Source organism: Schistocerca serialis, chromosome 3 (genome assembly GCF_023864345.2).
Source record: "Schistocerca serialis cubense isolate TAMUIC-IGC-003099 chromosome 3, iqSchSeri2.2, whole genome shotgun sequence".
Classification (NCBI taxonomy): domain Eukaryota; kingdom Metazoa; phylum Arthropoda; class Insecta; order Orthoptera; family Acrididae; genus Schistocerca; species Schistocerca serialis.
Window position 1 is genome coordinate 75,380,210 of NC_064640.1, and position 25,945 is coordinate 75,406,154.

The 25,945-nt window shown below is 38.7% G+C and overlaps 1 protein-coding gene across 1 annotated transcript in view; it reads left to right on the forward strand.

Annotated features, from left to right (window-relative positions):
- Positions 1 to 25,945, forward strand: part of LOC126470685 (dynein axonemal heavy chain 7-like) — a 762,325-nt gene that overhangs the window by 654,067 nt on the left and 82,313 nt on the right. Inside the window, exons 28-30 of the mRNA XM_050098686.1 lie at positions 156 to 377; positions 2,797 to 2,976; positions 9,762 to 10,040. Of these exons, the coding sequence (XP_049954643.1) occupies positions 156 to 377; positions 2,797 to 2,976; positions 9,762 to 10,040 (681 nt within the window). The remainder of the gene's footprint in view (positions 1 to 155; positions 378 to 2,796; positions 2,977 to 9,761; positions 10,041 to 25,945) is intronic.

A 25,945-nucleotide genomic window follows, 5' to 3' on the forward strand; every position in this document is an offset into this window, starting at 1 on the left:
ATAATTTCCATTGCACGTCATGCTTCATGAAAATTAATTACTCTCTCTGTTTTTTGATGTTGCCATAGATCCTAATCACTCAAGTGAACATTGTGATTAGTGCCACATGAGAAGTAAATTACTCTATATAAAATATATTTACTATTATTCCACAGGTAATAGATGCAGTTGCTTTATTTATTGAAAATCTAATGGGCAGAAAGTATGTAACACCACCAACATTTGATCTGGAAAAATCATTTGAAGATTCAGACATCACATCACCACTACTGTTTATCCTGTCACCTGGTACTGACCCCACAGAGGAACTAGATAAATTTGCTAAGGGAAAGGATTACACTTCTAAGTTACATGTAGTATCACTTGGAGAAGGACAGGTATGTTATTAAGCAAACTGTACTACTCGACTGCATGAAACTTTTCACTGCTCACTGCTTAATATCTAACGGTTAATATCTGAACAGTTGTGGATCTACCATCCTGTTCCAGCATGGCTTGAATAAGCACGCTTAATATCTGTCTACTACTTGGCAAAAGTTGTGGATAAGTCAAACATGATTAAGGAAAACTGAATATATTTTTTTTAAAGTAGTACAATACTTTATCCTGCCTTCCATACACTTCCTTTATTATTACACTTTCTGAGATGAACCCAAAATGATCACACATCTGGTAACATCATAATGGTACAGACACTAGCTACTTCAGACAGTAGGTAGCACCCATTTGTGCAAATTCTGCAGCCTGTGGATATGGTAAATGACATGTAATTCTCACTTATGAGCTAGTTCTGCAGGCTATGGAAGTGAATCTCTGTGGAGTTTGGAAACATATATGATTCCTAGTTACTGACTGAAGGTTTGAGTCATTTTTTTGAATTTTTAAATGAAAGAACATTGCCATTGAAGCAAATAACTGTGTAGAACCTAGCCTGGAATATGTATCTAGTCCATGAGGAAAGTTCACCTCAAGATGTACTCTTCTTACTCAGACCAAATCACATCCTGTCATATTACTTTGCTCATAAATGCTAATCTAAGAGTGTAGGTAAGTGGATCACAATGGATTTAAGAAGAACTGTAAGAAATTTACTGAACTTTGAATTTATCTGTGATGTGTTTGCAAGGCTCATACATCAGAGGCATTCACCTGTGGTACCCTCCAATCATTTCCTGCCATGCAAACAGAGGTAGAAAGTTTGAACAACGTACAGAAACACCCAAAGTCCAGGAATTTGGTTATTTTTCCTCTCAGCTGTTGGTGTTACAGTAATGTGTGATACCACTGCATAGAATAAATTGGTATTGCTGATTTCAGTATTCTTGTGAAAATGGATGAAGAGGCTTGTTCCAATAGTGATTCAAAGAAAAGACTGAAACACTCTTCCAAATATCAGAGAAACATTATGAAGAAAGCTAAAATCGACAGAGATGAACATTTGGGGTCAACAGAAACATCCGATCTCACGCGTCGGCATTGACCCGTGATGTAAGGGTGTTGTGGTGTGTGACGTCATTACGGCGCGGAGTTTGGTTTGTGAGTGTGGCGTGTTTGTAGATGTTGCCTCGTTGACGTTACCTTAGTAGGAGTTTTAGGGCCTGTAATATATAGTTTACCTTTTTACTGTACTTTTTGTTTTAACATCGTCTATGAGGCTTTTATCAGTTTGCCATTAGATTGTTCAATCTTTATGGTCTATATGTTTTGTCGCTACTCGTTATGTCTAATGAATCAATATTGTTTTTTTCTTTTTTTTTTTTTTTTTATTTGTTTCTTTTTTTTATCTTTTGATTGACCTACACATTGATCTGTAGCGTAGCCCTGAATACGAGGTTAGGTTGGGAGTTTTTTTTTTGGCGGGGGGCGTCAGGGGGGGGCGCAGCCCCCCCCCCTGCCTGGCCTTGAGTACCACTTGTTTATTATTATCTTTGTTTGCTATCAATGTTAGCAGATTGTTCTTGTGAAACCTTTGTGTGTGTTGTTTTTCTATGTGTTTTCGTCTTTGTGATACGTATGCAACGTTTCTATATCCGCCATATTGGAATTGTCGTTTCCGCTATATTTGTGACGTCATGGGTCAAAGCCGATGGGTTAGATCGGACACTTCCGTATTTCCAACATTTGTATTATAGAGTTGAATGAGTTCTGAAAGAGATGGCAGAAGAAGACTGCAGGTGTCAAAGAGATCGTTTTAGTGTTATTTCAGGAGCCAATAGAAACCATGTCTTGATATATTTTCTCAATGTCGAATGCAAGAATGACCAGGAGCTTTGCCCGCAAATACAAATCATAGCTAGTGATTTTAACAGACATCATCCAAGAAAGTTACTACACACATACTTATGACCACTGAATATCTCTGTGTGTACATTGAATACCTATTCATTATAAATTATTATTCTTCCACCAATTAAATGCAGCCTTTTTGTTTGCCGTAATTTACTTCCAATCGAGAAATTATTCATTTATGTTGGTTTGGTAAAGTCAACTGTCTAATGAAATACATTTTATACTACTACAAAATTATTGTTTTTCTCTTTTTTTATTATTTTCTGTTAAGATGATAGTTTGGTTATTCGATTGGTCAGTCATTAGCTGATTTGAAACTCTGCAGGAGCAGTGAAAATTCATTATGATTACCTGATGTGCTGACATAAATCTCAAGGCAAAACAATACCAACAATTATCTACAAAGCTCCACACATTATGCTTATTAGCAAAGAACACACAAACAATAAGTTTAACAAAAATATTCATCTCTGTGTTCTAAAATTGATTCTACACTTTATTTTTCAGGAAGATGCTGTAAAAAATTTGCTTACATTTGCTCAGGAAGGAGGAGAATGGGTGTGTTTACAGAACTGCCACTTAGCAGTTCCATGGATGAACACTTTGGAAAATATATGGGAAAACATAAGCAGTGAAAATACAAAACACAGTTTTAGATTATGGCTCACAAGCTACTCAACAAAAAAGGTACTCTTGCATCAGTGAATATTATTGGAAACCACATAATATGTTATGTGCTGCAAAGCTGTTTACCTCATACTTGATGGGTCTCTACGTGTTTCCAATTTTTGGGTTTAATTTCTGTGTACTCTGTACATGTGTGTACCCTTCCTAGGTTGACAAAATGCTAATAATACCTTATCCAAGCACAAGGAGAAGCTGTAACTTTTATACTAGTTAACTCACACATATTGATTAATGCCATATGACTGCTTAATGTTATTTGTGTATGAATAACTACTAACAAACCATTTCTGAAAAATATAGATGATCCACTGACATAATATGATTCTGCCACAAGATTTTGTGGAAATTGCTTTTCAGCAAATGCCTTCATTTTTGTACAGAATTGCATCACTGTATTATCTATAATGTGTTTAAAAAATATTTGACCACCTGATTCCAAATACTGCAGTCATGCAATCACACTGATTTCATTTTTCAAAATTTGAAGTAGCCTAAACAGGTACTAACAAACAGTTGAAATTGTGTGCCAGACAAGGTCTAAAACCTGTCATAGATAGTGCAGAGAGAGTTATGCAATCCACATGCACCTTACAGAATTACTCAGATCTTCAGTTTACCTCACCACACCTTCCACAATTCACAGAGGCTCTCTTATTGTGCCACTGGGCCAGGCCCTCTGGAAGAAAGGTTGTAGAACAGAGTTTGACTTAACCACAGTCCTACTGGCTGCACTTCAGTAGACTGTAGGAAAAGATCCGTTTCAGTCAACAAGATAATTGGTGGCTGTTGCAAAACTGAAAACTAATCACTGTTCATACAGTGTTTGCAACCTAGCCACCAGAGATGTTGTGAAATACAGTGTCAGATGTTGTTATCAATGTTTTTTGAAAGACAGACTTTACTTTGGGGGTTGATTGAAGTTGTGTATAAATAAGTGTGATTACTGTTCTGAAAACTTTACTGGGGCTTTTAAGATTCATGATTTGTTGGTTAACAGCTTACCATTTAACTGAGATGTTCATTATGGACAAAAATACATTGCAAAACAGTATGTAGGTAGTATGTGTAACGTATTCTGAATGTTATTGTGTTAATTCCATAATTGTAGTCAGTAACTAATTCTGCTTAATTATAATGAATGCATATGCTTCAGGACGTTCATCCAACTGTTCTCATAACTGTCTCATTGACCCCGATGTGATTAGTGAACCATTAGTTATTGACTGTATATTTTAGTGCAGTTATGACCATATATTTTTAATGCTGCGAGGTCAATTAGAAACAGAAGGGAGTGAAAAACCTGCAGTTTCATGCCTCACTGTAGATTTTCATTTTGGTCTCATAAATCAACTCTATGTACTGAACAAGTGGAAGCAAGGTTTCCCTGTTTGGAAATCATAGCTGAATTTATGAAATTTTCTCTGGTGGTGAGTCACCTAGATCATCACTACACTGCTAAGGTAGAAGACATTATTGTGGCATGTCCAGAAACTGATAGTTACCTCAAGTTTAAATCTGAGCCGAATCAATGTAGTTCCACATCTGAGAAGCAGCAGATATAGCAAGTATTTACCCAACAAGATAGAAAACCTCAATTCCTGTGACATCTTTGAAGCATATCAAACATGGGAACTTTCTGTACTCTACTCATAATGCTCTGGGCTGGCTGACTTCTGGCATAAGTGTGGACAGTAATCACAACTCAGGCTGAGGTAATATTGGACACTGTAGCAGAGATAGTTGATTGCATTCATAATGCACTCTCTCCGCCATCCATCAGCACTGCAGTGACAACACACAGCAACACTGTACGACCTCCCAATATTATAGAATCAGACTATGAATGCCCATCCAATAAGGTAGATTCTGTAGCTGCACAACTGAGGGAGCTGCTCACTCATTACGGTGCAAGCTTCTGTACAAGCAATATCCCCAGTGTTCCAGTACTCATTTAGGAGTCAATTTGCTGACATCCAGCGATACAGATCAGTCATCTGTGACTTTTTGGTTCCACAGAATGTTTGAGGATCTAGCAAGAAAATATGTATCACCTTGTGCATATCTGAAAGCAAACAGCATCGAGACATAGATGCATCCTCTTGCCAAACAGCCTCTCAGGACCTGTACACAACTGTCAGAAAATCCAGACAGGAATTCCTTGTGAACACCAGTTCAGACTTATGTATTTTTATGGACCCCTCTACAAATATCAACCACTCGCATCATTCTGCCTGTCATCTGACAATGGTTCCTCCATAACTACTTTTGGTACATTATGAATGCAGATTGATTTTATCTTGCAGAATGCTTTTAATTTCAATTTTCTCATCACAGACATCAAAGAGGCTAACTGTTTCATGAACCTTTTGTCACATTGGTAGTTGATAGTTGCAGACACAAGCCAGTTCATAGATGTTGGTTACTGATGGAATCATTTATACAATTGGAGTTTGACCCTCTTAAGTGTCAGTTAAGGCCAGAAGATGGTGTATTGAGTCACCAAAACCGGTTCCAATGCGGTAGAATAACAGCAAATGATGGCTGTAGTTGTTTAATTTTATTATATGGTGATGATGAAGGCCATACCTAAATAGTAAGTGGCTCTGTCAACTTTACATGTGACTTGCAATCACAGTGACTCCCACACATTCTACCATAAACCATAATTGGCATAAGTCAATGTAGTTATACAGTCTATACTGGCAAGTAAATTGATCTCCTTGACAGGGCTCTTGCCCAGCAAGTGGCTGCTGCCATAGGTTAATTACTTTACAAGTGACTCATACAATTTTTGTTGTTGATTTTTCACTGAGTCACTTGAAATTTTGACAGGGGTCACATTGAGCCTCTTCCATGGAACTATATAAGCAATGCAGAAAATATAAGACAATTTCTGAACAGAAGAAAGAATTTGTTCTCTTCAGGCACAACTAATTTCTCATTAAATGTGACTTTAATGGGGAAAAACGGCTATGAGAAATGGATGAAGGTAATATACAAAATTAAAAAGGGAACAGTTCTGCATACTCTTGAGTGTTTTACTGAACAGTAATATTGGTTTGTTACTTGAGATAAGAGAGAAAACCTGTGTCTAGATGAAGGTGAAACTGAGTTATAGTAGACTGGCATGAATGCTACAAAGCTGGTGTCAGAAACCATACAAAACACTCTAGTGACCAAAAGTTAAGCACATTCAGAAAAAAAAGAAAACTGGTAGAATGAAAATGAAGCCCCTAATGTAAGCGACTCTCACAGTTTTCCCATAACCTGACATTGTTCTGTCTATAAAGGATAGACATAATGTTGACATTAAAAATTCACGTGGTTCAGTGCATATGAAAAGCAGTACATTAGAATCATAAGGTCTCAGTCACATTATCACTTACCATATGAGCAATATAATATTTTATTGATGCTTATGATGTAATTACATAAAGACACAACTTAAATTTGAAGGTTAGAATTCTCAAATATCTTCAAGCAAGTCACACTCTGACGACAGTATCCTTCCATAGCAGAACCAATACTGAAACTCAATTGAATGTAAAATTCTAGCTACCCATCTGACAGAAAATCTTAAGAAGTTTTCATCTTATGCTAAATCAGTAAGCAAATCAAAGCCATCCATCCAGACACAACCAGTGATTATAATGACACCAACATGGAATATGACAGGGAAAAGTGCAAAACATGTTTTTCTTAAAATTGTTTCCTCCTTTCAATCATTGTATGAAGGCTAAAATAACATGTTGTGAAATAAGATAATTTCCTGTCTTCTTGGCCAAGAAAAATGAGGAGTCCACACATTATCAATAACTTGCCAGCAGCCATAAATAGCTTAACAACCAATGAAATTCAGTTTAAGAGAAGCCTAAAGGATTTATTGGTGGCCAACTCCTTCTACTCCATTGATGAATTTCTCAGTAAAACCAACTGATTTGTATATATATATATATAGACACACACACACTCCTTCTACTCCATTGATGAATTTCTCAGTAAAACCAACTTCCGCTCCTGGGATTGGAATGACTCCTTACCCTCTCCCTTAAAACCCACATCCTTTCATCTTTCCCTCTCCTTCCCTCTTTCCTGATGAGGCAACAGTTTGTTGCAAAAGCTTGAATTTTGTGTGTATGTTTGTGTTTGTTTGTGTGTCTATCGACCTGCCAGCGCTTTCGTTCGGTAAGTCACATCATCTTTGTTTTTTTATATATATATATATATATATATATATATATATATATATATATATATATATATATATATATATATATATATATCCACACATACAGACACAAGCAGGCATACTTAAAGACCAAATACGCCTGCTTGTGTCTGTATGTGTGGATGGATATGTGCGAGTGTATACCTGTCCTTTTTCCCCCTAAGGTAAGTCTTTCCGCTCCTGGGATTGGAATGACTCCTTACCCTCTCCCTTAAAACCCACTTCCTTTCGTCTTCCCCTCTCCTTCCCTCTTTCCTGATGAGGCAACAGTTTGTTGCAAAAGCTTGAATTTTGTGTGTATGTTTGTGTTTGTTTGTGTGTCTGTCGACCTGCCAGCGATCTAACTTCTGCACCATTTCAGTGCAGTAATGTGTTCATTGTAAATAAGTATTATAGTAGTTGTATTACATGTTTATTACCTTATAAATAAATAAAAAACTTTTTTATTTTAAATTCAGTGCATTAGTATTTGTAAAATGACTCTTTCATATAGTGTTCATTAAAAAAATGACAATCATTCCACTTGGGACCTGTGGAATGGTACATTAGCTTATTTGTTTTAGTTGTAAATATTTGTCATGTATTGTTGTTTTTCTGACATGTTCCACATCCTGGAGGGCCTCCTCACTACGGATCAAGTGGAATGAAGTAAATCTAATCTAATCTAATCTAATGTTGTGGTTCAACAGCCAAGACTAAAGCTGGCAACCTGAAGATGTTTTAAGAATGAAACTGGTCATAGCCCAACAAATGTGTAATAATATAGCTGAGTTAGTTTCCATTAATCATTAAAATTAATGCCACTTAAAGTGTGGTGCTCAATATGATCAAGAAATATAGACTTTGACAAGTTGCACTGACTGAAAAAATGTGCAATAATATTGCTGTGACTTTTGCTAATTTGGGAGTGGGTGATTAGTACTTACTCTATAAATATAAATAAGAGACAAAGGCGCATGTAGCTAAGTCCCTTGTACTGAATATATAGGTGCCATCATCATGCAAAACATGACCCCCATAATTACTAATACACAAGGACATTCTTTTTAGATAGTAATCAGTATTCAGGCATACAGTTTTAAAAGAGACTGCAGTGATGGAAAGGCTCCAACAAATTCCTTAAGAAGTTTCTGAAAAGTTACTTAAGCTTAATTCATCATAACATTAGGAAATGGAGAAGCAAATAAGATAAGCTTCTTTTTGTGAAGAAGTTTTAAGATAGTCTGAAAATGATTTTTGTCCCTGTCTGAAAACCTTATAAACACAAACTTAGAAATATTAAGTGTTAGTGGTTCTGCAGAACCTCCTTTCACCTTTAGGGCAAATATGGAAGAGGGTTAAATTGCCACTTATATTCCTGGACCCATTTTTTATTTTGCAAAATGTGATGACACAAATTTATTTTCTTTCTTCCAGATGAGGTTATTATTTAACACTTGTCATACTTCAGTTCCCAGTTTTATAAATCAATTCAATTTGTTAGATTCAGTATTTTTTCAATGATCCAACAGCGAAGAATAGAATTGTTACTGTAGTTAACTGGTGATTCATTCTTACGTAACACATCCTCAGCCCTCCAGTTGATGTGTTGATCCAGTCATGTGTAGGCAATCATGATTACTGTCAACTTTGAATTAAACTTTTTCAGAGATTCTGAATTAGTAGTTGGACTCTTTTAGCTGCTTTAGCCTGGAGCACCTAATCCTAAATATTTCAGTTTTTCTAAAACTATCTATAACATGTGTGAAACATAGTTAAATTTGACTCTTTAACATCACTGATAACAGCTGGAGAATTTACAATAGTTCTGCATCAAAAAAACATGTCCCACACTGACTGCTACTGCCATGTAGCAGTACTATTGAGCTGCTTCTGGAATACTGTTTATTCCTCACGTTTTACTGTCCCTGTTAATACATACTGATAAAATGGGACTGCTCTTTCAAATGGGCACATAAAATTCCTCTTTAAAAATCATTTTCCTTGTAGCAGTAAACAAACCAAAACTTTCCACTGACACTGGGCATCACATCAAAGATGTGATGTTCACTATTTGTATGGGCTCACTCCAACTATATGATGCAAAAAAATAATTGCAAATATCTCCTCAAATGTCAGAAAAAATATGCCTGATGATTTTTAGGAGAGACACCCTGTACATAATGTAGGAAGTCCGACAAATTATATGACATTGCATGTGTTATGAGTCTGTAGATATAAGATGCATGTTAATTAACATATAGATTGAACCCCAGATCTCAAATATTTCACAAAGATTGTATGTTTTAATGTTTTCAGCATTCACAAACTGAATCACAGCCAAAAGTCAAGTACAGTGGTTACTATAACCCTGTTGCATCCCTATACCATCTGTCAGTGTTCATATACTTCTCATAGCTAAGTTTAAATGCTTCATATGCCTACTTTCTTTGTGTTGTACATGAACAAAATAGCAGCTACATAAAACAAAACTGTTATGATTCATTAACACAGTTTCGATTACAAATGATCTATCACATATTTAAAATTTGATAAAATTATTTTTCAATGTTTACAGTTTTCACAAGCAATTCTGCAGAAGAGTGTAAAGATTGTCAATGAGACTCCAGCAGTACTGAAGGAAAAATTACTTCATTCATTCATATCAGGAATAATTAAGGAACCAGAGTTCTTCAATGGATGCAAGGGAAAGGACAAAGAGTTCAGAAGACTTTTATATTCATTATGTTTTTTCCATGCTGTTATACAAGAAAGGCGGAAATATGGTGCTATTGGATGGAACAGACCATATAATTTCAATGAATCAGATCTGAATATTTCAATCAGACAGCTTCAGGTTATTACAAACTAAATAATTAGCAATATTAAAGTAACTCACTGGCACTGATTTATGCACCATAAATGTAAGCCACAATTAAGTTAGAAATACACACAAGGGACATCTTTAGAAAAACTATATCATTTTTCCATTTAATTTATTCATTTTTAACACAATCTTTTGTTGTCTTACCATATGTAATGTTCATGTCTGATTGTGTTTTATGTTTATAACTTTCTCATGAACTTTGCCTTGTTTTTCATTATAGTACAAGACTATTCTAATACAGTATTATTGATAAATGTCTCCAAAGTATCCTAAAATTTACTACAGACCTCCATCTTCTCCACCTCAAAAGTAAATAAATAGATAAATAAAACACATCTGTGGATCATCTTCTGAGTTATGCAGAAATAATTCAAATTCTTCATTTTTTCAAGTGGCTTATGGAAGACCCTTGATAAGATTTCTAAAGAATATTTTGTTAACAGGCATGGTCATTCGTGGGATTCAAAACAATTCTGACTGAATGTTTCTTTCACTTTTTAGATAAAAAGTGGATATTAGATGTTTTGGTGAAGCTTCGTCATAAAATAGTGAACAGGTTGTAAGATAATATGTATTGGTAGAAGGCCCAGCCATCTACATTTAGATCTTAAATTCTTGAGGGCATGAAAGTATTGTTTGGCAGTGGTGGTGATGGTCCAGCCACCCAGATTGAGCAGCACTGGGGAATTCCTAACCCAGTGGTGGTTAGGGAGTTGATATAAATGACTGGTCAATGCAGATACAAGGAGGGCAATTCCATGCTCATTAAGGGACCAGTGGCAGGCAGGATGCTTGGACAGCAATAAGAACTGAGACTTTTGTTACTTTAAAAAGTGAAGGAATATTCAAACATTAAAGACTAAATAGTAATTCAACTGTTCATCATAAAACTAATGTGAGTACAGCAAAATCACTAAGCAGCCATAATGCTTCTATTGTAATACTAATACCTGTGATATCTCTGATAATATGTAAATTAGCGGTTCTAGGCGCTACAGTTTGGAACCGCGAGACCGCTATGGTTGCAGGTTCGAATCCTGCCTCGGGCATGGATGTGTGTGATGTCCTTAGGTTAGTTAGGTTTAAGTAGTTCTGAGTTCTAGGGGACTGATGACCTCAGAAGTTAAGTCCCATAGTGCTCAGAGCCATTTGAGCCATTTTTTTGTAAATTAGCTTTTGAATGGAAGCAAATCATGTGAGAATCACATAAAGTTTAATCATAAGTAAGCATTACATGTGATCTCTTCAGATATCATATCACACCATAGTGTTGCACTCTAGCTATTGGTTGTGAATGCTACACAGCCAGAATCATTAAAGTATTAGTTATAACATAGATTTATTGCAGACGAATGACAGATCATCATGCCCTCCACATGAACACAGTGAATTCAGCATGATACTTTTGTCATCAATCATCCATGCATTTCTTTAATACCATACTATGTGGAAGTACATTATTAATTATTTATATGAAATTATTGCATGAAATATGTGTTGTCTGGTACCACTCAAACCAGAAAGAACTGAACATCATATAATGTAAACAGTTTTATTGTAACAGTATAAGGCAAAATTAGGTGATTCATTTTATTAAGAATTCCATTTTATGATGCATTCAATTTTATTAAGACTTAGAGTTAAGAAGGGAGGCAGACTGTAGCCTCCATTGGCATGGTCCTGTATGCTGTCAACTGTCTTATTGGCACTGAGTGGTACTGATGGGGTGTCTGGAGGCCAGCTGGGAACCAGGGGACCATGTGAAAGAGGGAGTTCATGCTACACTGGTAAAGATGCAGTCACATTTGGGGAGTTGTAAGAACAGTTTTCAAGTGCTGGTTTAACTTAGATGGCATGCAGTTGCTTTAGATACTATAACAATTGTTGCGACTCTGAAAATAATCATGTGATGTGGCTTTTAGCCAAAACTCTGTAGTTGAGATATGCTGTTGAGTTGAGCTCTATGTACAGTTAGTATTGGAGAATCTGATATATTTTCTGATTAAAACACTATACCTAGCTTCACTGAGAGATTTATTGTATTATTAATTATTTAAATAATTTTACACAGGACCACCACTTTCACTTATTTCAAAGAGCTTCTGAGTGATTAAACCATGCATGGTCAACTACATCATTTAATTGTGACATCACCTGATATCATTTATTTTATGTAATGCAATCAGCTGCACTATATGTTATTCATTATTCAGAATGACTAGCTAATGTCTGGTAAATTAGACTGTAAGGTCGCTGACAGCTGATGTATATTACACAGTTAAGCAACTGGAGGGTATTAAAGCCAATGTATCTGGATCAACCTCTATGACAATAGTGAGGCAAATATCTAATCTGAGCCACATATTTCCCAATACCAGTCTTTATCACATTATTTCGTGGTAAGTCATAAATGGTTTGTCTCATCTGGGATAGTTAAATGTGATCTTAACTTTTCTCATTCATGCCACTCTTTTCACTGGTATGTTGCATGGTGCATTCTCATTGTAGAATGTGATCCCATGAAGCCACAAATTCAATCAATTCTCTTAAATTGATTCAACATTTTTATAGAAGTATGCTCCAGCTCAGCAAATTGTACCCACTATCCTAACTTCTGCAAATGCAGTTATGATAGTTTGGTCACTTATAGCAAATAAAAGGCTCCATATTCTTTTGTTTATTTACCGGGTGATCAAAAAGTCAGTATAAATTTGAAAACTTAATAAGCCACGGAATAATGGAGATAGAGAGGTAAAAATTGACACATATGCTTGGAATGACATGGGGTTTTATTGGAACCAAAAAAGAAAAATACAAAGTTCACAAAATGTCCAACAGACGGCGCTGGACAGCAAAACGTCAGTGACTGCGCATGACAATCGTGTATAAAAGGAACTGTAATGAGAGAGAGAATGAGATGCACCAGCAGTCGCAGCGTGCTGACATTACCTGAAAAGGCACTTTTAGTTAAGCTGTATTATCACAATTGGGAATGTGCTAGTTCAGCATTATGATCCTATCGCCATAGGAAGGGGATTCGAATGGGTCAAGGTCCATTGACAAATGCAACTGTGGCGAGAATGATTTCAAAGTTCGAAGCCACGGGTTGTTTAGATGATAGACCCCATAGGGGCTGACTGAGCACGAGGCGTAATGCTGCTGAGACAGTTCAGGAAGAAATGGAGATGGTAGCAGGTTCGTTTATGCATGGGGACGTCAGCACTTGTGTAGTCGCTCATCGCACCGGCATTCCATACACTACTGTTTGGTTGGCACTTACGCATACCCTCTGATGCTATCTGTACAAAATCCATCAGCATCATGAACTGTTACCTGGCAAGTTAGTGAAGCAGAGGGCATTTGCGGTGTGGGTGTTTCAAAAGATGGCGGAAGATGACGATTGGTTGAGTAACGTGTTGTGGACTGACGAAGCTCATTTCATGCTCCGAGGGTCTGTTAATGCCCACAACTGCAGAATTTGGGCTACCGAAAATCCTAGAACTGTCGTTGAAACTCCATTGCACAAGAAAGTCACGGTATGGGTTGTATTTATCACATCTACTGTTATCAGGCCTCTTTTCTTCGAGGAAATGCATGATTCTGGTTTTGTAACTGCTACCGTGATGGGTGAGAGGTACGACGATATGTTACAGAATCGCATCATCCGCAGCCTGGCTGATAAACACCTGCTGGAATGTACAATGTTTATGCAGGATGGTGCTCCACCCCATATCGCTAGATGTGTGAAAGATCTCTTGCGCAAGTCATTTGGTGATGATCATGTGCTCAGCCGCCACTTTTGTCATGCTTGGCCTCCCAGGTCCCCAGACTTCAGTCCATGCAATTATTGGCTTTGGGATTACCTGAAGTCGCAAGTGTATCATGATTGACCGACATCTCTAGGAATGCTAAAAGACAACATCCGACGCCAATGCCTCACCATAACTCCGGACATGCTTTACAGTGCTGTTCACATCATTATTCCTCGACTACAGCTATTGTTGAGGAATGATGGTGGACATATTGAGCATTTCCTGTAAAGAACATCATCTTTGCTTTGTCTTACTTTGTTATGCTAATTATTGCCATTCTGATCAGATGAAGCACCACCTGTTGGACATTTTTTGAACTTTTGTATTTTTTTGGTTATAATAAAACCCCATGTCATTCCAAGCATGTGTGTCAATTTGTGCCTCTCTACCTACATTATTCCATGATTTATTCAGTTTTCAAATTTATACTGATTTTTTGATCACCTGGTACATTATGGATTTTGTTGGTGGAGTTTTGTAAATAATGATTCAGATAATGACTGACAATTGGTCTCTAGATTAAATTGGTAGAACCACATGAGAATGACTATCAGTGCTAAGGTGTCAGGATTGCAACTGTCAAGCATCATGTGAGAGGACTCCAAATGCTGGGCCTTCAGTTCCTAAGTAAGACAAGGTACTATGTACCAATTAAAAATACTCTTAGCATGAAGACATTGTTTCATGGCATTTTTCATGTGTACAAATAATTTGCAGAGGGAAAAAAGTGATAAGTGGCAGAAAAAAATCCTACCACTGACTGAAATCTTTGTGTATCTTGTTTGACAAACACACACACACACACACACACACACACACACACACGCACACACACACACACACACACACACACCTTGCCACTAAACAACTTCTTTTAAAATAATAGCAGATCATCAGATGGATATGTTCATATTCTTTGGTTCACATTTACTGAATAATGCATGGAACATGGCAATGGAGGCACCTTGTCTACATATACGCTGAAGAGCCAAAGAAACTGGTACACCTCCCTAATATCGTGTAGGGCTCCCGCGAGCATGCAGAAGTACCGCAACATGACATGGCATGGGCTCAACTAATGTCTGAAGTAGTGCTGTAGGGAATTGATGCCATGAATCCTGCATGACTGCCCATAAATCCCGAAGATTATGAGGGGGTGGATATCTCTTCTGAACAGCACGTTGTAAGGCATTCCCGATATCCTCAATAACGTTCATGTCTGGAGAGTTTGATGGGCAGTGGAAGAGTGTTCCTGGAGACACTCTGCAGCAATTCTGGATGTGTGGGGTGCCGCATTGTCCTGCTGGAATTGTTCAAGTCCATCAGAATGCACAATGGATATGAATAGATGCAGGTGATCAGACAGGATGCTTACATACAAGTCACCTATCAAAGTCATTTCTAGACTTATCAGGAGTCCCATAGCACTCCAACCACACACGCCTCACACCATTACAGAGCCTTGACAAGCTTGAACAGTCCCCTGCTGACATTCAGGGTCCATGGATTCCTGAGGTTGTCTCCATACTCGTACACATCCATCTGTTCAATAAAATTTGAAATGAGACTCATCCGTCCAGGCAACATGTTTCCAGTCATCAACAGTTCAATGTTAGTTTGACGGGCTCAGGCAAGGCATAAAGCTTTGTGTTGTGCAGTCAGCAAGGGTACTCGAATGGACCTTCAGCTCCAAAAGCCTATATGAATGATGTTTTGTTGAATGTTTCACACCCTGACACTTGTTGAATTCCCAACATTGAAATCTTCATCAATTTGCAGAATGGTTGGACTTCTGTCATGTTGAATGGTTCTCTTCAGTCGTCATTGGTCCCACTCTTGCAGGATCATTTTCCGGCTGCAGCAATGTTGGAGATTTGATGTTTAACTGGAGTCCTGATATTCATGATACACTCATGAAATTGTTGTACCAGAAAATCCACACTTTATCACTACCTAGGAGATGCTGTGACCCATCACTCATTTGCTGACTATAACACTATGTTCAAACTCAGTTACACCTTGATAACCTGCCATTGAAGCAGCAGCAACTGATCTAACAACTGCACCAGACATTTGCTGTCTTATATAGGCATTGCCAACTGCAGTGCCATATTCTGCCTGTTTACATACCTCTGTATTTGAATATGCATGCCTATACCAGTTTCTTTAGTGCTGCAGTGTAGTAAATGCATATTTTAAAAATTTTTAACAATAGACTATACAGACTGCTGCTTTATGCATCTGTTTTGGAAATCATACTCTCAATCGTAATCCAGTCACTCTCTGAGGTTTCACAGTGCACCTTATGTTGGTGCACGTAGCTATTCACATACTACCAACAATTCTAAAAATTTTGCAACTTACTACAAGATTTGCTCATGAGACTGAAGTTTTTTGTGACTGCACTTGTATAAAACTTTCTTGAACTTCTTGCTGCTTTGATTCTGGATAAAACCCAGTTGCTTCTGATAAAGCTAATGGTGGCAATCAGTTACAGATTGAGTTTTTACCCAGACTCACATCTCCAGAGAAGTAAGTTATGTATTTAACTTTTCCTGTGTTTTCCTAGTAATCTACCTCTTAAATTCCATACATCTTTTCTATTTAAGAGGTTTAATTTCATGCTTTGTAAGTGTAAATTCATTCAGGCTGTAGCTCTGTAGTTGCTCATTTGTTCTTTTTTGTAGACAAGCATCCATTTGTTTAGTAAGCCAGTCAGTCATGCCCTCAGCTGTCACCTGTTGATATCTCTAGTGCAGCAAGTCACATATTTAGCTTTTCCTGTGTTTTCTAGCAGAATATTTGTTAAATTCAATGTGTTTTTTTCTACTGAATCAGTTTAATATCATGTTTTTATCTGTATTTGTACATTCAGGCAGCCTGTAGCACAGTACTCATTTCTTCTGATCAGCCAGCTACATAGCTCATTAAGGCATCAGCATCCATTGGTGACACATCAGGAAAGTAGCAGGTTGCATATCTATCTTTCTGTCTGTCTTCTTAAGTTAGCCTTCCTACCATGGGTTGGATGGCTGCATGCTGTGTGCAGATCCAGGAGGAGTTGGCCACAGTTTGCTAACAGCTGAATGCACATTTGGCTATGGTCAGCAACCTTCAGGCTGCTGCACCAGATAATATTGATACCAGTGAATCTGGTCCATCACATGGGCTCTGCTGCAAAGACACTTCCTAGTGTACCCAGTGCAGTGGATCTGCCCTCACAGCAGGGTGAGTGGCTCATGGTAACATGTTTGTGTTGCCCGAGGCAGAGGGCTAAGATGGGGACTGGCCACCTGGTCTCACCTATATGTCCTGCAAGTGAAGAAATGGCTGTTCCTTCAGCAACACCCAATCAGGCATACATTGGTAGAGGTTTTCTGGTTATTGGGAGCTCCAACATTAGGTGCATGATGGAGCCCCTTGGAGAGATAGCATTCAAGGATGGAAAGAAAGCCACTTTGCACTTGATGTGTCTGAAAGGGGTCCTCGTGTAAGATGTGGAAGAGGCTTGCAAGGTGTAGTCTTCTGCATGTTGTGATTCACATTAGCTTCACTTATGCCAGTCACATTGATTCTGAGGCCCTCCTCAGTTCATACAGGCAGCTGTTGAAGTCGATGAAGGCTACTGGTCTCTGCTGAATGCAAGTGCAGCTAGCAGTTTGTAGCATTGTTTCCTGATCTTATCAGGTGTTTGGTTTTGAGCCAAGTGGATGGCCTCACTGAAAGGCTTCATTGACTCTGGTGACAGTCTTGGCTGCAGAGGTGGCAGTCTTGGCTGCAGATTTCTGGAGACGTGTTATTGGATGAGGAATTGTAGGACCCCTTTGATACGTCAGGGGAACACTACACAAAGGAATCAGCTACTTGGGTAGCAGAGTACTTCTAGAGTGAACAGAGGTTTGTTATGCTAGGCAGTAGTTTGAGGTAATCTGATGAACACCTACCAGTTGATATACAAATAATGAAGTCAGACTGCATTCAGGGTAAAGACACTTTGACTGTCAAAATTTTATCAATCAATCAATTCCTTTTATTTGTCTGAAGACAACATTGCTGTTGCATAAGACATTGTCAAGTACAAGTTATTTCTTTGTGGGCAACAGAATACAATGTTATATATTAAACTTACATAAATTTCAATTTCCACTTTTATATTATCCACTTTATAATATGCATAATTTAGTTCACATTACAGTTAAATCATTTATAGTATTACATAAAAATTCCTGAACATTATAGAAAGCTTTTCTTTTTAGCCATGATTCCATCACCATTTTAAATTTATTGTGTGGTAGTTCATTATTACGTTGTGGTATTTTGTTCAGAAACACCTTGCCAATGTGTGTAAAATTGTTTTTTGTCTTGGATAGTCTAGTTCAGGGGACATTTATCAAGTTTCTGTTCCTGGTTTCATAAGTATGGGCATTAGCCCAAGTTTCATATATAAGAGCATTTCGGCCAGTTCTAATAACTTTCGCTTTATTTCCATTTCCGTTTTTCCCACATCACTGATCATTTTTAGCCGCTTCCCACAGGTTTTAACGCCATTATTTCTTCGTCAGACAATTGTTAGCCTCATTTTCATAATCTGCCACCACAATACCACTCCATTTAATATACTACACGCAGTTTTTTCGAAATTTTCCCGAATTTCTCCGTCCTTTAACGTGTTTTGGCGGCAACACAACCACCTAACCTTTATGCACATCGTTGTCTACCAACCCAAGTCCAACATAGCCCATCTGTAACCAACACCTTTTCGCCTTTTTTCATTCCAGATCTCCAGTTTCTTTCCGGCTCACCTTTATCTCTCCCCATATATTTTTATTTTCATTTTCATTTCACCTCATGTTACACTTTCCACCTTCTAATACCATGTCACCCTCACAACACCCCCACAATGACCCCATTAAGTTTTATTTACATTCCCTCCGCAAACATGCCTTCGCCCTAGCCAGATTACGCTCGCATATTTTATTTTCTCAGGCTTGTCTGACATTTGGCATTACCCCCAAAGGCCTCACACTCAAAGTTCCCATCTCTGGCTGCAACCCTTCCTTCCATCAGTCCCTATACCAGTTCCAAACTGAACAATCCATTGCCCTCACCCACCTAATCCTTCACCTACACATCAACTCAGCCAATGAACACACCCGTCAACTCCTATCCTTAATAAAAGTCCTTAATCTTTCCTCTCCCACATCCACACCGGCTGTTCAGAGCATCCTCCTACAGGCCAACCGTAAATTAGAACAGCATGCCACCCTCCACCTCAAAAAACTATCCAATCTCCTGGTTTCCCACCTCCGGAAAGGCAACTCACTCACCCTTCACAACCTTTCCAGCAAACCTCAACCTCCTCTCATTGCACACAAACCCAGTCTCTCCCATCTACTCAATCTCCCACTTCCAGCTCCACTCCCTCCAAAACCTCAAAATTCCGATCAACACAATCTGGAACCACAACACCCTAATTCAGTAGTTAACCTTTCCTCCAAACCTCTCTCCCAATCCGAAACCTCTGTCCTATCCAAAGGCCTCACCTTCAGCCCCACTCCCATATTCAACCAAACAGCCCTCGTCAAAGATTTACTGTCCTTCACTCGTACTCTCTGCTGGAAGTATCACTTGCCACGAAGAAAAATGATCCTAATCCTACTCCTAATGATCCGACTCCTCAAGACACCATCCAAATTGAACCCTGCCTGGAACAGTTCCGTCCTCCGTCACAGCGGGACCCACCTCCTCTTCCTCAAAATCACCCTCTCCAAACCTTCCAGGAATTTCTGACTTCCAGCCTTGCATCTCAATCCTTCTTAAAAAACCTTAATCCTACACCCAACATCACCACTGCTGAAGCTCAGGCTATCCGTGATCTGAAGGCTGACCGATCCATCGTCATTCTTCCGGCGGACAAGGGTTCCACGACCGTGGTACTTGATCGTCGGGAGTATGTGGCTGAGGGACTGCGTCAGCTTTCAGACAACACCACATACAAAGTTTGCCAAGGTAACCCCATTCCCGATGTCCAGGCGGAGCTTCAAGGAATCCTCAGAACCTTAGGCCCCCTGCAAAACCTTTCACCTGACTCCATCAACCTCCTGACCCCACCGACACCCCGCACCCCTACCTTCTACCTTCTTCCTAAAATCCACAAACCCAATCATCCCGGCCGCCCCATTGTAGCTGGTTACCAAGCCCCCACAGAACGTATCTCTGCCTACGTAGATCAACACCTTCAACCCATTACATGCAGTCTCCCATCCTTCATCAAGGACACCAACCACTTCCTTGAACGCCTGGAATCCTTACCCAATCTGTTACCCCCGGAAACCATCCTTGTAACCATTGATGCCATGTCCTTATACACAAATATTCCGCACGTCCAGGGCCTCGCTGCGATGGAGCATTTCCTTTCACGCCGATCACCTGCCACCCTACCTAAAACCTCTTTCCTCATCACCTTAGCCAACTTCATCCTGACCCACAACTTCTTCACTTTTGAGGGCCAGACATACCAACAATTAAAGGGAACAGCCATGGGCACCAGGATGGCCCCCTCGTACGCCAACCTATTCATGGGTCGCTTAGAGGAAGCCTTCTTGGTTACCCAAGTCTGCCAACCCAAAGTTTGGTACAGATTTATTGATGACATCTTCATGATCTGGACTCACAGTGAAGAAGAACTCCAGAATTTCCTCTCCAACCTCAACTCCTTTGGTTCCATCAGTTTCACCTGGTCCTACTCCAAATCCCATGCCACTTTCCTTGACGTTGACCTCCACCTGTCCAATGGCCAACTTCACACGTCCGTCCACATCAAACCCACCAACACGCAACAGTACCTCCATTATGACAGCTGCCACCCATTCCACATCAAACAGTCCCTTCCCTACAGCCTAGGTCTTCGTGGCAAACGAATCTGCTCCAGTCCGGAATCCCTGAATCATTACACCAACAACCTGAAAACAGCTTTCGCATCCCGCAACTACCCTCCCGACCTGGTACAGAAGCAAATAACCAGAGCCACTTCCTCGTCCCCTCAAACCCAGAATCCCCCACAGAAGAACCACAAAAGTGCCCCACTTGTGACAGGATACTTTCCGGGACTGGACCAGACTCTGAATGTGGCTCTCCAGCAGGGATACGACTTCCTCAAATCCTGCCCTGAAATGAGATCCATCCTTCATGAAATCCTCCCCACTCCACCAAGAGTGTCTTTCCGCCGTCCACCTAACCTTCGTAGCCTGTTAGTTCATCCCTATGAAATCCCCAAACCACCTTCCCTACCCTCTGGCTCCTATCCTTGTAACCGCCCCCGATGCAAAACCTGTCCCATGCACCCTCCCACCACCACCTACTCCAGTCCTGTAACCCGGAAGGTGTACACGATCAGAGGCAGAGCCACGTGTGAAAGCACCCACGTGATTTACCAACTGACCTGCCTACACTGTGATGCATTCTATGTGGGAATGACCAGCAACAAACTGTCCATTCGCATGAATGGACACAGGCAGACAGTGTTTGTTGGTAATGAGGATCACCCTGTGGCTAAACATGCCTTGGTGCACAGCCAGCACATCTTGGCACAGTGTTACACCGTCCGGGTTATCTGGATACTTCCCACCAACACCAACCTATCCGAACTCCGGAGATGGGAACTTGCCCTTCAGTATATCCTCTCTTCTTGTCATCCGCCAGGCCTCAATCTCCGCTAATTTCAAGTTGCCGCCACTCATACCTCACCTGTATTTCAACAACTTCTTTGCCTCTACACTTCTGCCTCGACTGACATCTCTGCCCAAACTCTTTGTCTTTAAATATGTCTGCTTGTGTCTGTATGTGTGGATGGATATGTGCGTGTGTACTAGTGTATACCTGTCCTTTTTTCCCCCTAAGGTAAGTCTTTCCGCTCCCGGGATTGGAATGACTCCTTACCCTCTCCCTTAAAACCCACTTCCTTTAGTCTTCCCCTCTCCTTCCCTCTTTCCTGATGAGGCAACAGTTTGTTGCGAAAGCTTGAATTTTGTGTGTATGTTTGTGTTTGTTTGTGTATCTATTGACCTGCCAGCGCTTTTGTTCGGTAAGTCACCTCATCTTTGTTTTTATATATAATAAGAGCATTCTCTTTGGCGTAGAAAAGAACTCGCAGTATGTACAAGCTGGGAACAGTAAGTATTTTGTATTCTGTAAAGTATTCTTTGCAGGAAGTTGTGTTTTGTAGACCAAAAATGCACCTTACTAGTTTCTTCTGCCACAGGAAGACATTCTTAGCTCCAGCAGAGTTCCCCCTGAGTATTATCCCACAGTTCAAATGTGTGTGAAAAATGCATAATAGACCATAAGGAGGTGGTCTTGATTGACACAGCTTTTTAATTTTCTTATCAGGTACACTATTCTTGATACCTTATTACAAACTTTTTCTGTCTGGGTATTCCAACATAACTTACTGTCAAGATGGATGCCTAACAATTTCACTGACTTTTCCTTGAGTTTGTGCAGGTCAGTATCAAGCTTCCTAAGGGAGAAAAGTATGTGTTCTGTTTTATCATCATTTAGCTTTAATCTGTTGTCCCTGAACCACTCACTAACCTCTTCCATCATTAGTTCATTCATTTGTATCACAACCTTTTCATCTCTATGAGATGTGATGAAAGTGATGTCATCTGCATAGATCACTACTTTACATGGCACCATAGTTGGCAAGTCATTTACATATATAACAAGCAGGAAGGGTCCCAGCACAGTACCTTGTGGGACCCCATACACAACATTTTGAAAAGCAGATTTTTTGTTTGGATTTATGACCACCATCTGTTTTCTGTTAGATAAATATGATCTCAAAAATGCCAGTTCATTGCCTTTTATTCCATAATGTTCTATTTTGTTTATTAAAATATTATGCGAAACAGTGTCAAAGGCCTTGCTAAGATCCAGCAAGGTGGTATAGGTATATTGTCTATCTTCAAAGCTATGCAGAGCAGACAACACAACATTTTGAGTGGCCTTAATTGTAGACAATCCATTTTGAAACCCATACTGAGCCTTGTTTAAGAGGTTATTACTTGCAAAAAATGCCAGTTCATTGCCTTTTATTCCATAATGTTCTATTTTGTTTATTAAAATATTATGCGAAACAGTGTCAAAGGCCTTGCTAAGATCCAGCAAGGTGGTATAGGTATATTGTCTATCTTCAAAGCTATGCAGAGCAGACAACACAACATTTTGAGTGGCCTTAATTGTAGACAATCCATTTTGAAACCCATACTGAGCCTTGTTTAAGAGGTTATTACTTGCAAAAAATCATTCAGTTGGTTTTTTACTACAGCTTCAATAATTTTTTATATTATTGGGACTATTGCAATAGGCCTATAGTTTTTGGGTGTGTTTCTGTCTCCATTTTTATGCACAGGCAATATGGCGGTTAACTTCAAGCTGTCTGGAAATACTCCTTTTGTGAACATAAGATTTATAAGGAAACTCATAGGGTGACAGATTGTATTTACAATATTTTTAAGGATAAAATTGGTCAGACCATAGACATCCCCTGTTCTAGAGTTGCTCATATTGGAGACAACACCTATTATTTCCTTGGGGTCAACAGTTTTCCACTGAAAAGTTTCAAACCAGTGTTAGATCAATCTTTCCATAAAACGGGTAGTCTATCTGAATTTCTGTGATTATTACTTGCCTTAACTTCATCGCTCATAGAAAATTTTCCAACATTTATAAAGTAATTGTTAAGCTCTTCTGCACTTAAGGGAATGGGTAATTTTTCTGTGGTAGTCCTAGTTTCTGCTTTAATTACACTCCATGCTGCTTTGCATTTGTTGCTGGAATTAAAAGTGTAATCACCATTGGTCTTATTTTAGCTTCAGCAATCTCCTTCCTGTACATCTTTTTTAGTTTATCATAAGCATATAGTAAGACCCTTAATTTATGGAGATAAGGTGTACACCAGCTGCTGGAAGTTCTGTTCTGCTTCTTGGTATGTAACCAATTTGGTTTTGTTTTAAATGGGCAGCACTCATTAAAGATATTTACAACTGTATATTTGAAGCAATGAAATGTTCCAGTAAATGAGTCAGTTTGAATTGCAGTGACATTCCAGTCTACACTCATAATTCTATGTGTCATATTTATTATGTTTATATGGTTTAGCTGTCTCACTGCCCTAGGTTCTATTGTTTGCTCTTGACCTTTGCCAAGCTCAGTTAATTTTAGAAATATGCCATCATGGTCAGACAGCATAGGTATCACAACATCCAAGACAACATTATTTCTGCAGACATTTGAGATAACATTATCTAGGCATGCATTTTGTCTTGTGGGTATACTGTTGAGACAGAAGAAATTATATGATTTCAATACATCTAACAGGAGGCTAGTTTGACAGTTATGCACATTCACATCTATATTAATATCTCCAAAGATAAAAATTTTATATGTCTTATATCTGAGTAGAAACAATAACAATTTTTCTAAATGGTCCACTGTAACTTTTGAGTCAGTACTGGGAGTGCAGTATATGGAAATCACAATAACCAGGCATTCTTGGAACTTAACAGCAGCAGTTTCAAATTCTCCTTCTTGAGTTAAATGCTTAATATCTATTATACTGAATTTAAGTTTAACATAATCTCTTACAAGTATAGCTACACCTCCTTTCTGCATAATGGATCTAAAATAACCAGACTATTTTGTAGCCATCGGGAATGTACAACTGGCTTTCATTTTTTGTGAGCCAGTGCTCATTAAGACACAGAACATAACAATGTAACTCTTCTAAAATTATTACTAATTCAGGCAAATTGTTTCATATTGATTGTATATTGATGTGAAAGAAACAAAGGTGTTTAGTATTCAGCTCTGGTAAACCTAAATCAGATTCTGCATTATTTAGTAAGTACTCAAGATGTTCCCTTTCACAATTATCTTGGTCAATTTTGGGATATTTTGCTTCACATCTCAAGGTACAAGCTGCATTTTGTAAATTAGGTGGACGCTCATCTACAATTTGGATGTTCCCTTCTGGGCCCTTCACAAGTTTCCCTGATCTGGCCAGCTGAGTGCTATTGTGCCTACAGAGTTTGCTTCTGATTTAGAGCTTAGCAAGTTTATAAGCTCATTTGTAAATTTCTGTTTACTCATTCTGTTCATATCCAAACCATGAGTGGCAAATATGTCTCTGTCATAATTGCTAATATCTAGGACACTGACATTATTGTACTTCTTACAAATACTAAACAATCTGGAATTAACTTTTCTGATCTCCATCTTTACACATGACCAGTCAGGGAGATCATATTGTTTTGGGAAATTTCCTACTATTATTTTGGATTTTCTTAACTGTTGCAGTTTTATACCTAGCTGAGTTAGCATGTTAAATGATTCATTGCAGTAAATGTCATTTGAACCAGCAATAATAACAACAATATTGTTTTTAGAAAATTTGTTGTTACACTTATCTACACCTTCTAAAACATTTTTGAGTTTCACACTGCCTTTTACAGTGGCACTAACCTTGAAGTCCATGCTGTTATGTCAGTAAATTGTTGAAGTATTCATAACAACATTCCTGAATTTATTGCCTCCCAGGGATGTTCTTGCACTCAAATTACTATTGGGACTGAGAGTTGACTGAAACATGAAGTAGAAAGCTGTGTAATATTTAGTGAGTCATGGAATGTATATCAAAATGACAAATTAGATGCTATTAGTGGGGGAGTGTTCATTACAGTCAACAAAAATATTGTCTCTATTGAGGTTGAATCTGAGTGTGACAATGAAGTTATTTGGTTTTCATCTAAGTCATCTTGGATCCTCCTACAGCCACTCAACTTTGACGCCTTCCCGTAGATCCCAGAATCATCAGCAAACAACCAGAGATTGCTACCTACCCTGCCTGCAAGAGAATATATGTATATAGAAAATAATAGGAGTCCTATCACAGTTCCCAGGGACACTCTGAATGATACCCTTGTCTCTGATGAATGCTCACTGCCAAGGACAACATACTGTGTTCTATTACTTAAGAAGTCTCTAACCCACTCAAGTATGGAA